Source organism: Neoarius graeffei, chromosome 13, assembly GCF_027579695.1.
Source record: "Neoarius graeffei isolate fNeoGra1 chromosome 13, fNeoGra1.pri, whole genome shotgun sequence".
In the NCBI taxonomy this organism is placed as follows: domain Eukaryota; kingdom Metazoa; phylum Chordata; class Actinopteri; order Siluriformes; family Ariidae; genus Neoarius; species Neoarius graeffei.
Genome location: NC_083581.1, coordinates 60,365,501 through 60,380,200, shown reverse-complemented (window position 1 = coordinate 60,380,200; position 14,700 = coordinate 60,365,501). Strand labels below are relative to the sequence as shown.

Sequence of the window (14,700 nt, the reverse complement as noted above, 5' to 3'; positions counted from 1 at the left end):
AATACTTAGCAGTCCATGTTTTGTTGAAAGCCCTGCATTCGGCATCTACCTTTCTTCTTTTTGCGGACATTTTGGGGACTAAAGTCTTCTTGTGACCTGCTCGCAACAACTTCAATTTGGTGTAGGGATCAGATCTACAGATCGGCTCGGGCTCTGGTGCCTGCTGGTGACGTCACACTATGTGATTGGCTGGACCGTTTGAAGGATGACGTACAAGTTTGTGGTTGGTCTGGACAAATTACGGAAGTAGTTATCGCGGGATTCGGTTTCGTGGGATTTCATGTCATGCTCATGTCGCGCGCATTGCGTTTTTGTTGAACACAGCTTCAAAATAAAAGCAATGCACATTCAGTCCATGCATGAGGTAAAATTAGAAAATACGTTTATTTTGTAATTTCTAATTAACCTTACGCGGGCCGGTCAGAATGAACCAAAGGGCCGGATGCGGCCCGCGGGCCGTAAAATGCCCAGGTCTGCACTAAACTGTCTACTTGGGTGCATACTGTCCCAGTATAACTTGAGATTAAAACCCAAGAAGCACTCTTATTTCAGATTTATTAGTCACTCAAAGAAGAAACAGAGGCTTAAATTGACAAAACTTTTTGATCCAGACTGACTGTTGCTAAATATACTATTTTGCAGACCCTTCTAAACCAACCTTGTAATTTTAGCAATCAACCAAATTATAGGAGGAGTGAATGTATATACACGTCTTTTCACCCACCTACAACATCCAGGAACTCCGCGAAAGAATCGGCAGGCATGAGCTCATCCTGGAAAGCCCTCAATACCCTTTCTGAAGCTTCGTATATCGGCATATCGTTGTGCCGCACATACTCTGCTAGTGAGAAGGACCAGCCTCCCTCGGTGTTACTGGTGGGCACTTTCTGTTATATTCATAGAGAAATATTAAATTAGAATATATGTGTTCCATTGACAGGACAATGCAGACTGATATACAAACAATGGATAGGTATTTAAAGAAAAGCATATATTTGTACCCTGAACATGTCATAGATGAGGTCCACCAGGCCCCAGAAGAGAAGTGGGGAGCGATAAACTGCATATTCCTTCACTGTTTTGTCTGCGAGTCTGTGAATAAAAGCAAAGAGGTTCATTAGACCAATTAAGTACGTGTCAAACAATTTATGTCTCGTCTTACAATGAGTTCACTGTTTGACAAAATGCACGTGCAAAATCAGTCAAATAGATATAGTCACTGCCTAAATTACAATATCACAGTCAATAGCGGTGTTCACACGGCACATATTTGCATCGATGCTGCACCGATGTATTTTGTTGCGATATATCTTACACCGGTGTAAATTTTGTGGAGCGTTCACACGTCACAAACCTGCTTGCTAGAGAGAAGCGTGTTAGCACCGGTGCAGCCCCACTTGCGTTCACACGGCAGTTTTTGCGACCGTGCTATTGAGATTTTTCACCCACGTGACCAAGTCATGTGAGGCTGCCATTTTGGACGTCACGGCTCGAATCAGTTTGAATGCGAGGAAGGCGACAAACGAAAAACATAAAAGAAAAAGGAGCGAGATGCAGAAAACACCTTCACTATCCAGCGACGTAGGGCATTTACAGGGCGAGCAGAGGGAGAGGTATTTGCAAAAATTGAGGTTAGCAGGCTTAGAGAACGACGTTTACCTGCTTCCACCAGGATTGTTCACTGACGTACGGAAGTACACGAAGCCCTCGTCTTTACCTGACTTCAGCCCACATGATCTGTATACCTATGTCGTTAAAAACCCATCGCCATACACAGGTATTGATCTGAAAGCGTATAAGAGTTTGGATGCCTACAAATATTTTGTGTCAGGCTGGGTAACATGCCTACATCAGCGGGTCGTCCCTGGAGCCGGTGGTCGCCATCTTATTACAGCTAAGGTTTGTTCACATTTTCATTTACTTTCGGTCCTCAGGATAAACAAAATGTTATTAAATGTCATTGAAATAACTTCTTAGTCTGTTGAGACATGGCCCGTTATAAATTTGCTGTTACCAGGCAATGACCAAGAACTGTATTATTAGGGTCGGTGTCTGTGTTGTAGCAGTGTACTAGCAGCTAGCTGTTAGCACTAGCTAATGTCAACAACATAGCTAGTATGTTACTGTAGCAATGTTTACGTTCAGTCATTTGGATGACTGTTAAAATCTTTCAGTCTCAAGTTTTTCCTTTACTGTATTTACTAGTTTACTGTAATTATGATCCGGCAGCTATTTACACCGGATCCAGTGTAAATAGCTGCCGGAGCGCGCTCCGGCTTGCTCCCCCTCAAATTAAGCAGCGCGCTCCGGCTTGCTCCCGGAGCAAGCCGGAGCGCGCTGCTTAATTTGAGGGGGAGCAAGCCGGAGCGCGCTCCGGAACCTCGGCCGGAGCACTCCGGGAGCAAGCCGGAGCGCGCTGCTTAATTTGAGGGGGAGCAAGCCGGAGCGCGCTGCTTAATTTGAGGGGGAGCAAGCCGGAGCGCGCTCCGGCAGCTATTTACACTGGATCCGGTGTCTGTAACACGTTTTTTTTTCCAAGCTGGTTCTCCCTCTCTGTCTGCAGCATTAGTATGTAGCTTGACCTTCAAAATGGCGGACACCGGGGCGTCACGTGACCCTGTGACGTCAGGTGAAAAACCTCAAAACGATAGTAATAATGCGGAAATGAAATGTGCGCATGCGTGAAAATGTACTTCCTTTTCCCAGTTGTCATGGCATCACCAAGCGCCGGGAAAACAACGTGGATGAAGACACCAGTGTTGCCAGATACTGCTGACGTTTTCCAGCCCAAAATATGTTCAAATCCACCAAAATGCACTTAAAACCGCCCAATCTGGCAACACCGGAAGAGAGACAGTTCTGTTGTTGTTGATATTCGCCATTTTGGAAGCGCAAAATACCAGGATGCAAATTATGCAATGCCCGTATGTAATCAACTCTCCTCACGCGTAGCAAGTCTACCCCTGTAGCGTTCAGACGTCCCATTTTATATCGGTGCTGCCCCGCAAACTAGCATTTACTCCGGAGTAAATTTCTTAAACCACCTCCCGAGCAGGGTTAGATTTGCACCGGTTTAAGCAGCTTTCAGGGGCGACACCGGTATAACTTTGTACCGTGTGAACGCTCTACTGGGGCAGCCCCGGTGCTACACCGGAGTAAAAGTTGCCGTGTGAACACCCCTAATATGTTGTCCATGACAACCATGGTTGGTTCAGAGGTTTTAAATATACAGTTACATTTAATTAAATCTCCACTTTCAATACATGGAAGGATAAACTGGTTATATTAAACGCAAATTTTGTCACATAACAAAAAACAGCAACATAAAACATGCTTTAAAAGACCAAAAAAAAAACAAAAAAAACCCCACCACCGTGTGTGTGTGTGTCCCCCCCGTCCTTTTCTTACTTGTTGGTGCCCCCTGGTGAGACTTTTCGTGCATGTGCAGTGACGAGCAGCCGGCGTAAGAAATCGATGCGTGTGGTTCTCCAGCGCTCAGGAGGGAGGATGTGCATAGCCAGCACAGTGAAGTAGTGTGGCCCGTCCATTTCATAGGAGCTCTCCACCCACTTATCACACGGCTGCTCTAAGAAGCTCTGCAAGTTCTTTTCCTCTCGGGATGTGGCCCTTGTGCTGAAAAACAAAGACTGGAATTGTTAAAACTACAGCAAATGCACAGTTTTTCACATGGTGTTCTTGTCGTTGGTTTAAAATGGCGGTGTGCATCCGAATCCGATTACTAAGGAACATACGTGTTGAGGACGTAGAGGACAGTATGGATGATGTAAGGAATGAGGTGGATGTTGCTCTCGCGGCCACCTCCCCCTGTGTCCACGCTGAAAGATTGTTCCATTGCAAAGCGCAAAAACAGCAGCTTGGTATCGTGGATATTGAGCTGGTATGTGGGCTCTCTCTGCCCTGTGCATTCCTGCAGATATGTATTGTGCCTGCAAGACAATATAAACACCGCACGTTAACATGCAATTCAGAAAAATCAGCGTAATTGACTCAGATGTGCAGTTTGGGGGGGGGGGGGGGGGGGGGGTAGTGGCCTACCTTGCTAGACAAGTGGCAAATGCTGATTCAGGTACGTGTGGCCCCCACACAGGCAAAAGCCCATTGCACTTGGTGTTGGCGTTCTGTAGGGCGGCACTTTCCCACTCCTCACGCCCTCGAGCAAGCCTGACGCAATGATCAGAGAGACGGGTCAGGCCACAGTCTTGTTAAAATAAGACGATAAGAGAGACAAACAAGTTTGTGCGTTTACCGGACAGCAGCAAGGTGGCAGTCATAGTGGACTATGTTAAAGTGCGAGACAGTGCTATAGCCCTGCTGTTTGCGGGGTTTGTTCTCAAACTCTTCCAGAGCCACACGCTTCGTAAACGTGTAGATACCCAGGACCTTCGTCGGCTGTGCAGAGAAACACTAGTTACTTTACACGCATGACTGGAGTGATGTTTTGTGATGCATTAACTTATAACCACAAACGTGAGGTCAGTAGGAATACCTGAAACTTGTAACCTTCTCGGCAGATACAGCAAGTTAGACCTGGCTCCTCTATAAGCTCCTCCATCTGCTTCAATAAGGACGTCTTCGTCACAACCTGCCCCTTCTCATTGGTCTGAAAAAAGCATTCATAACTCAAACAAGGGTATACTTATGGATGTACACTGATTTTCATTTCATAAACAAACAATGCCTGCTTAATCAGAAAACTTCCCTGATAACCGAAATTGGTCTAATTTGTTTCCTAGCCCCGTGACCTACATTGCTACAGTAAGCATGGGTGGGCCATATTGTGAGAGACTCACAGTCATTCCTAATGTGCCCAGAGCTTTCTGCCTCATCGCCATAGCCATCCTCTTTTTCTCTGCCCGAGTCTCCCTTCGAGCTGCGTCAATTTTCAGGTTCACTTCTGCATGCTCCCTCAAAGCTTCCAGAAGGTTCTCAGCAAGAGTGCCGATTCCCTCGTCACTTGACACTTGCTCTAACTTGTGCAAATTACTTATGGAGTCTGTTCCAATCAGCATCTAAAGAACACAAGACAAAATACATGGCAAGATCCCACACCATCTTTCTAAAAGTGAAGGACGTGAGGAACAGTAGAATTTTCTTGAGCAATAAAGTCACTATACCTGTGTAGGGGGATGCTGGGTGGCCAGACCACGCAACAGTCTGAGGATAAAGGGAAGGGCTGGTCGAGCAAGGAACTTCTTCCAAACATCTGCATCCAAACTGTAATACATACAGCAGATTAGCAAGGGATATACAAAAGAAATAAGAACTACATGCAGGAGAAGCAGGGCTGTCAAGAGTAAATTGTTTTGCTACTGTGCTAAAACTACACAGTCACATATCAAGTCTCTAACCTCAAGTCCAAGTCGTAAGTATTCAGCTGTCACTGCTAGTTGGAGGCACGTTACTGGACATAAACATAAGCTGAACTTAAGACAGTACGGTCTGCCTAATGATGTGTATTTTGGACTAGGGATGTTAACCGATGACCGTTTGACCGGTGGTTGACCGAATCAACGTCAACCGGTTAATTTTTTTTGGCTGTCAGTTAAAAAAAAAAAAATCGTTTTGAAGCTGCCGATTTTGGAGCGGAGAACCTGGAATTCTGTGTTGTAAACGCTTGGGGCATGCCATGCGGTGTAAGGACGACAGCTGACAAATCAGAAACACCCATTCAGTCATGTCCCACCCTCCCGCCCCAGTTGAAGACAGCTGACAAATCAGAAACACCCATTCAGTCATGTCCCGCCCTCCCACCCCAGTTGAAGACAGCTGACAAATCAGAAACACCCATTCAGTCATGTCCCGCCCTCCCGCCCCAGTTGAAGACAGCTGACAAATCAGAAACACCCATTCAGTCATGTCCCGCCCTCCCACCCCAGTTGAAGACAGCTGACAAATCAGAAACACCCATTCAGTCATGTCCCGCCCGTTGAAGACAGCTGACAAATCAGAAACACCCATTCAGTCATGTCCCGCCCTCCCGCCCCAGTTGAAGACAGCTGACAAATCAGAAACACCCATTCAGTCATGTCCCGCCCTCCTGCCCCAGTTGAAGACAGCTGACAAATCAAACACCCATTCAGTCATGTCCCGCCCTCCCACCCCAGTTGAAGACAGCTGACAAATCAGAAACACCCATTCAGTCATGTCCCGCCCCAGTTGAAGACAGCTGACAAATCAGAAACACCCATTCAGTCATGTCCCGCCCTCCCACCCCAGTTGAAAACAGCTGCCACTCGGCGAGAGAAAAGTGTAGACACAGGCTTTTTAGCTTACAAATTACTATTCTGTTTTTTTTTTTAAATTTATTATTAGATTTTAGATATTATTAGATTAGATTATAATTATTATCACATCGAGTTTAGTCCTGCCTTGGCCAGTGCATTCTGAAAGTATGTTTCGGTCTGTAGCCAACAATGCATGTTATTGCAGATCATATCTCTCCACACAAACTAAAGGCGCAGATGCCGACTTTTTTACGGCTGAATCGTGCAGATCCAATTTTTTTTTTTTAGGGGGGGCGTTGGAGTGTCTGAATAATTTCATCAGAGTAAATTCTGTATTAAAATTACTAAATAAGCAAATGCCGTTGAAATTCTTCAGACACTCCAACACCCCCCCCCCAAAAAAATCGGATCTGCACGATTCAGCCGTGAAAAAGGCGGCATCCGCCAAAAGGCGCGCCGTTTGCATCCCTGTTAAACTCATAGGTTAACCGACTTTAACCGGCTAATGAGGCTCGGTGGTCGGTCAAGATTTTTTTTTAGTTTTCGCCATCCCTATTTTGGACATTGCTTCCCTTTAATTATAATACCCATATCAAACAATTACACAAATTATTATTAATTAAATGAACAAGGTTTGTTGGTAATAATTTCAAGTCTTACCTAAACATATTTAAAACATTTGCATAATAGAGAAGCTGTTTGTGTTTCATCAGGATTCAAATGAACCTTTTTCTTTTTTAAAAATTTCTATCATAACATTTATTTTAAGAACTTCCAGTAGTGTCATGAGGGGCTGTCACCGTACACAAATGAGCAGCAATAGCTGTAATCAAGCAAGTATCCTCGTAATACCTGCTTTCACCATATAAGAATCAATAGAAGAACTGCTTTCTGTATGCTCGCGTTTTAAATCTAGTTTCAGAAACTGGCCATTTCATGGTTCAAGAAGCATGAAGTGTTGGCACAAACCACCGCCCAAACCCTAGTGTCAATGCTGTGCATTGAAAATGCACACCATTCAGGGTCCCACACCCCTGATTTGGAGCCAAATCAAACCTAGCACTTTTGTAAATAGCAGTGATTTAAACCATTACTTTAATTTAATGAGTATTGATGCTCCTAGTTTAACTTTTTTTTTTTAAATCCAGATGGAAAGGTCATAAGTCTCAAGTCACAATTGTGAATCAGTGACATGCAAGTCTGAGTCAAGTTGCAAGTCAGTGCAACAGTGTGACTCAAGTCCAAATCCCTAACTCAAGTGCTCATGGTAGTTACAAGACCTTCCACATCCTGTTACGGTTAAAATGACAAATCGTACCACTAGCAGCTTTGAGCAAAATTATTCTGGACATTTCCCAGTACTTCAATGAGTCAACTGGAAAAACTTGCAACTTAACCATCTGGGGTCTAAGGGTATTTTCTGGCACTCGAAAGATTGTGGTTTACTGCAATTTTGTCAATTTCAACAAATTTTAGCCGTATTTTCAAAAAAAGTCATGACTTTTTTTGTATTCAGCACAAGTTCAGCTACAATAATATCTGTGTCATATGTATGTCATGATTGTACTTTATTTAAAAAAAAAAAAAAAAAAAAAGGATATTGTAAAAAGCAGTTTTAGAACAGTGTTGGAACATGTGAAAAAAACATGACCTTACCCATTGTGACAGACCATTTTGATCACTTGAGGTGATTCCATTCAGTCTTAGGAACGTATCAAGCACAAAAACTTAAATCTGATCCATTGATTTGGACAATTAACCGGCCATCAAAAAATTTGTCTCTCTCATTGTTTTGGGATAAAGGGTTGGCAGTGGGAGGGGTATTCAATGAGGAGAGTAAAAAATTCCATTCCATTCAATGAGAAGAGTGAAAACCCCTCCCACTGCCAACTCTTAATCCCATCAGGTCACGTGATCGAAACAGTTCATCACAATGGGTAAGGTATGTTTTCTCACACATTCCAACACACTTCTAAAACTGCTTTTTACAGCAACTTCATTTACCTGGTATTTAGGGGTGTTCACACGGCAACTTTTACTCCGGTGTAGCACCGGGGCTGCCCCGGTAGAGCGTTCACACGGTACAAAGTTATACCGGTGTAGCCCCTGAAAGCTGCTTAAACCGGTGCAAATCTAAACCTGCTCGGGAGGTGGTTTAAGAAATTTAAATGCTCGTTTGCGGAGTAAATGCTCGTTTGCGGGGCGGGGCAGCACCGATATAAAATGGGACGTCTGAACGCTACAGGGGTAGACTCACTATGCGTGAGGAGAGTTGATTACATACGGGCATTGCATAATTTGCATCCTGGTATTTTACACTTCCAAAATGGCGAATATCAACAACAGAACTGCGTGTCTTCCAGTGTTGCCAGATTGAGCGGTTTTAAGTGCATTTTGGCGGATTTGAACATATTTTGGGCTGGAAAACGTCAGCAGTATCTGGCAACACTGGTGTCTTCATCCACGTTGTTTTCCCGGCGCTTGGTGATGCCATGACAACCAGGAAAAGGAAGTACATTTTCACGCATGCACATACTTTATTTCCGCATTATTACTATCGTATAGCACGGTTGCAAGAACTGCCGTGTGAACGCAAGTGGGGCTGCACCGGTACTAACACGCTTCTCTCCACAAAATTTACACCGGCGTAAGATACATCACAACAAAATACATCGGTGCAGCATTGATGCAAATATGTGCTGTGTGAACACCCCTTTTGACTCTATTCAGTATCTTGAAATTAACTCTTAGACTATTTTACTCAATTCAGAGCTACAACCAACTCTGTTACACAATTACTCTAATTTTGCTTCCATTCCAAATTTTACTCTTCAAACTCAAAAAACAGAGCAAAATTAACTATTTTTGAGGAAAATACTTTTAATTCTGGAAAAACTGCTCAGTCACTTTCCCATGTATGCACTACACCGCATGCATATCAACCGACATGCTCATAAGAAATATTTACACTTCAAGTTCATCTTCAGCGGGATTGAGTCGAAGAAAAAAAAAAAAGGCACTGCTCATCATCAGTGTCCCAGTTCTCAAGATTGAATTGCTGTCCTGAATCATCCGAAGCAAATAAAACCCGCGTGCCATCTCGCAACAAGTTTTACCTCTAAATAAGCTTAAACTATGGCTGACAGATTTTATGCTGTTTACAAGCGGGCGTTCCACTATGAAAGAGAAACCAATGGAAACTGAAAGAGTGAAAGTGATCATCATGCCGTTGCCATGTGAATAGCCTGATGAAACGTGCAAGTGCGCGCTCAGTGCTCCAACAGCGGTGTGACTGAGTAAGGCGACAAGTTTTATGTTCCACCTAATTTAGGTAATTTAAAAATATATTATTTGGCAGTGGACACATAGGAAAGTGTAAAGTTTGTCAATATGTTTATCATGCTCGTATGATAAAAACGCGCAAAGATAGTTATACAGGACCTACTCATTCGAAATCTGCCGAGCTTCACCGGCAAAGCTCTCGACCCCAGTGGGTTAAATTTGAAAATCTTCTGGCACCTGTGTTATGGGTCAAAAAGTTAAAAACAAGCCTTGAGAAGTGACGTAAAAATGGTCCTACTTTTTGGCACCGGGGATATGTTTCTTCATGTAGTCCAAAGCACTTTGGGTGATGCCCTTCTGGAGGATTAGATCTTTTAGCTGATGGCCATTGCTGTTGTTTTTGATCCCTGCTGCAATTTTACAGAAACAGTCTAGGAAGACCTTATCGTCTGCATTATGCTCCTCATCATACCTATTGAAAAAAAAAGTATTGATTTTTCAAACCTTTTTACCTTCATAAACTGAACTTGCTTTAGTACATGACAAGTAAAATATTAGACAATTTATTGCTGTACTTGTCAAAACTGCAGCAAGGCTTGAAGCGCTCCACCAAGATGTGCATTTTCTCCAGTTCTCCAAAGGAGAGGTAGGGAATGATGCGGAGGAGGCCCTGTAGAACACTAGGGTTGGAGCGTACAAAAGTAGTGTTGATCTGATCCAGCAGCATCACCAGCTGGTCCTTATCACCCGTCAAGAGCAGATTACTCTACAACACAAATAAGAGCACAATTGGAGTACATAAGTAAATATATAAGTTTTATATATTAAAACCCCAAACCCCAACAGATTGGGAATGATCACCAACCTAATGCCTCGGTCACAACCGGACGTACGTGCTCCTACAGCCGGTCTACGTTAGCCTGGGCCCACCCATCCTAAGCGTGACGCAACACGAGGGCCTGTTCCGAGCTTAGTTTGACCAGGCAGGCTATCTACAGCATTTCCAAGCTCCCGAAAAATCGGGAACCAATCAACTTTGAGCATCTCCAACAGCCCTGGGTAGAGGCGTGTTCAAGGCAGTGACGACGTAGAACTGCGACCGGAAGCCATAGATTGTTTACAGAATCTATGCCGGAAGCGCTTCATTCACATCACGAACATGGAGCAGCGGCAAGCCTTTGACATAGCGGTAGATGCTGTATTGAAAGCATTCAACGGGAAGTTCTCATCGAAAACGGAGCAAAGAGCAGCCCTGGAGGTATTTATTGAAAGGAAGGATGTTTTCGCCTTGCTCCCGACCGGCTTCGGTAAGAGTTTAATCTACCAGTTAGCCCTGTCGCGTCACATACATCAGAGGAAAGAGTGATGTGATTGGTTTAAGCTTCGTCACAGCCTTTTCTGGCTTCGACCAGTAGCAAAATGAGGCATTTCAGGGAGGCGGGTCAACCACAGGCTCTGGGAAACGGTTTGGCTTAATAGCTTGGCCAGACCAAATGCTCGGAGAGCTTTGAAGTCGCATTAGCCAGGCTACCGGTAGGTCTACGTGCAAAAAACGCAAGAAACGCACGGGGGGTGCGCGTGAAATGCATGGAGGGCGCGTGTGTGACGTGCTGATTTTCGAGCCGTAGACCGGCCGCAGAGGTTCTTTGTCATGTCAAACAAACTCTACGGGCGCTTACGTTTTTTTTCAGGTTGCAAGACAAACTTACGGCCAACGTGCGTCTTTCTCCACGAACAAAAAAAAAACAAAAAAAAAACAAAAAAAAAAACGCAGAGATTTGGGAAATGCCAAAAATCGTACGTCCGGTTGTGACCTAGGCTTAATATATATGTATGGAACTGATATAATTATGGCTTACTTTGTCCTCAGACAGAGTCTCAGCATTGGCCTCGTCCAGAATGATCTCCATGATGCTGAGGACCTGCTCTGCTATAGATGCCCCTCCACTGTCCTTACTCTCCTGCTCAGCTACCAATGCCTGAACAAACAAAATTCAAAATGGTGGAGTTTAAATTTGTGTACACATTTATTCTAATCTCAAGAGCTCAAGCTAGCAGAATTTGTATTACCTACCAGGTTCAATGTGCCCAGCATAACATTAAGTGTGTTCATTTCTGGTTTAACCAGCTGCTGTCTGTTGATTTTTACTTTCACACAGTAACTAAACAGCTTCAACAGGACCTAAAGCATTGAGAGCAAAGTTAGGAGATTCTAAAACTTGACTTTAAAATGTGCAAATGTTTACACACTGGCATTTATATCAAACATTCAGTATTTTTTTTTCTAGAAAGTGGTATAAACTACATACAGAGGATAAAAAATAAATAAATAAATAAATAAATAAATAAATAAGGGTGCATCAGTTGCCCCCTAAAAATGAAAAGTTCCTCCGATCATGATGCATTTTTGTTTTTATGTTCCTTTTGGTAAGAAAACACACTGGGTGAAATATTTTTGACAAAATTCAAAAGTTTAATGGTGGCACCAGGAGCTCAAAGTTATGGAAAAAGCTGCCATTTTATGAATTTTATGACAAAATTTCCATCACTTTTCATGAAACATTATGGCACCTTATAGAGTATACCAAATATCTTAGATACACATTTTTAGTCCATATTCTAAATATATTATCAAGCACAGTTTGAGTTTTAGCTGTTCATTGAATCATTGTTCAACTACTTTTAAACAATACAAATGTATTATGAATCACATTAATGCTTCTCAAGCCCTTGCAAAGATTCTTAACATGATCTCTGGGTCACAAGAAATCAATAAATGGAGTCCAACATTGTGATTCAAACCTTACGCGAAAACATAAAATAAGCGTTTTTTGGCAAAAAAAAAAATGAACCTCATGGTGCCGCCATTAGACTTTTGAATATGGTCAAAAATTTTTACAGGATGTCTTTATTGGTGAAAAGGAACACCCAAACAAAAATGCATCAGATTTAATGAAAGTGAGGGCAACACACACATACACACACATTTTTACTTACTGTGAGTAGATGCCTGCCCTGTTTGAAGTCCTTGATTCCAGACAGTCTGTTGAGCATGCACTCCAATCCTCCACACTGTGCCATAACCCCTGCCATTTTATACACCTCCTCATCGTCCTCTTCCTCATCTGCAATTGGAGGAATTAAAGAATCAGTCTGAAAACATGAAGCGTATGGAAGGTCTTCTTATGGCAGCTACTGATGTTCACGTACCTGTGGTAGAGTCCAAGGACTCAATAAATTCCTCTGTGGCATCACCCAGAAGGCCCCTCATGCGGTAAATTATTCTCATTGGTTCACCCTTGGAAATAGGTACAATATTAAGAGTTATTTTTTTTCCCAAAGCCAAAGAAATTTAAAAAAAAAAAAAGGGAGAAAACAGTGTTTTGACCTTACCTCATTGGTTGGGCACCAGACCTTCTTGTACACCTCAGCCACAGACAGGTCTAAGCTGATGATCTTGTTGTTTACAAGAAGCTAAACAGACAAAGCATTCAAAAAATTAAAAAAGGGTATGCCATTGTCTTGAGGACAACAGAAAAACAACCTTGTCTACATTAGCTACTAGGAGGTCTGCGCGGGGCAGAATTTTCAGTCCCGCTCCCGCATTGTGCAGTCCCGCTCCCGCAAAGAATTATGATTTTCAGTCCCGCTCCCGCCCGCAAATCCCGCATGATGCAGACGTAGTGAGGGTGTGCGCTGCCAGGCGGCATGCGCAGCTGAGGCTTTACAGAGATACCCAACACACCTACCAAAATCTACAGTGGATATTAAGAATATTGTACATTGCACATAGCTTATATATCACTCCTCACATTTACATTCTAGGAAATACAAGTAGGCCTATAAGAAATGAATATAATTTAAAGACACAGCGTGATGGTGCTCCGCCCCCTACTTTGAGTGGATTTGAGAATAAATATCTACAGCTCACGTTCAGGATTTCAGGACTCTTGACTTTTTAACGGTAAATGTACCTCTTTTTAAAGCAGCACTTACTTCTGAACCACTGTGAGCTTCACTAGAGGAGCTCTGCTCTTCTGCCATGATCGGAGATCTCAAACACGGAAGAGCGGAAAGGAATCGGAAACGTACGCGAGATTAGACCACATCCGCAAATTTAGGCATCTTAAAATGTTTTTTATTAATGCCAAATAAAATATCCAGCACAAATTATATAGACATAAATTAATAATTTATAAATTTTATTTTAAACACGTTTTTAGTTAGCGGGACTGCAGCTTATCACCTTTCCCGCCCGCTCCCGCATTGTGCACTCCCCCTCCCGCCCGCAACGAGCTTTCAAAATTTGTCCCGTGCCGCACTGCTTTGCGTCGGGTCCCGCGGGACTCCCGCGGGAGTGCAGGGCTCTATTAGCTACCTCCATGCCGCTGTCATCCTCTAATAGCGCCACGAGATCACAGTCTTGACAGATCTTGTTCTTGATGTCCCTCATGAGTGGACCGATGCCAGGCTCATTACTACTGTAGGGGTTTCCTGGCATGCGGCCCTGCAGAAAGTCCTCCTGCTGAGGATCCTTCTCCAGAGTCACAAAGAACTCCGTCACCTCATTCTCCTCCTGAGAGAGACACAGAGAGAGAGGAAAGCAGCATTAGCAGGGCTCTTTGATGAAAAGGGAATGTCCACACATCAGACTGTCTCACAAGAAGAGACAGAGGAGCCACTCACAGGATAAATAATGCTACAAAGCCTCTCAAAAATGAAGACAGGAGTGCGGTAATCATCGAGGTTGTATCGTTTCGCTGTCTCAATGCACACTGCCATGAAAGCCTTTGTTTCAGACTCTGTCCCTGCAAATATAATGCAAGTGTTAGCATGCAGCCATAAAATCCAGTAATTTTACAATCCAGTAAGCTGAAAGACTGAGCCAAATGTTATGGACAAGTACCTGTGGTCATGTCCTCCAGCATCTCCAACAGCATGTCCTGAGTTTCATCAATCAGTTTAGTTCTCTGAACCACTAGCTTCCTCAGACAGAGATATCCATTCAGCACGGTGCCCACTAGCCGGCTTTTAAAGTGCCGTTTAATAGACTCCACTTCCACGAAGGACGACAACAGGCCTTGGTAGACAGTTACAAATATAGGATGAGTTAATTAAACGCATTCCTAGATATTCTAGAAGTAATACCAAAGTAGTCTAAAATTGTCTTCCT

The 14,700-nt window shown here is 43.4% G+C and overlaps 1 protein-coding gene across 7 annotated transcripts in view; it reads right to left on the bottom strand.

The window, feature by feature from the left end:
• The window catches only part of ubr4 (ubiquitin protein ligase E3 component n-recognin 4), a 154,517-nt gene that overhangs the window by 3,939 nt on the left and 135,878 nt on the right, over positions 1-14,700 (bottom strand). For all 7 annotated transcript variants that reach the window (XM_060938226.1, XM_060938228.1, XM_060938229.1 and 4 more), the window contains 19 exons: positions 14,434-14,607; positions 14,214-14,335; positions 13,906-14,103; positions 12,921-13,001; positions 12,738-12,825; positions 12,525-12,652; positions 11,602-11,709; positions 11,387-11,506; positions 10,103-10,293; positions 9,826-9,999; positions 5,136-5,235; positions 4,812-5,030; positions 4,508-4,621; positions 4,268-4,410; positions 4,057-4,182; positions 3,753-3,947; positions 3,409-3,633; positions 1,002-1,092; positions 725-887 (listed from right to left, as the gene is read on the bottom strand). In XM_060938226.1, the coding sequence (XP_060794209.1) occupies positions 725-887; positions 1,002-1,092; positions 3,409-3,633; positions 3,753-3,947; positions 4,057-4,182; positions 4,268-4,410; positions 4,508-4,621; positions 4,812-5,030; positions 5,136-5,235; positions 9,826-9,999; positions 10,103-10,293; positions 11,387-11,506; positions 11,602-11,709; positions 12,525-12,652; positions 12,738-12,825; positions 12,921-13,001; positions 13,906-14,103; positions 14,214-14,335; positions 14,434-14,607 (2,760 nt within the window). The remainder of the gene's footprint in view (positions 1-724; positions 888-1,001; positions 1,093-3,408; positions 3,634-3,752; positions 3,948-4,056; positions 4,183-4,267; positions 4,411-4,507; positions 4,622-4,811; positions 5,031-5,135; positions 5,236-9,825; positions 10,000-10,102; positions 10,294-11,386; positions 11,507-11,601; positions 11,710-12,524; positions 12,653-12,737; positions 12,826-12,920; positions 13,002-13,905; positions 14,104-14,213; positions 14,336-14,433; positions 14,608-14,700) is intronic.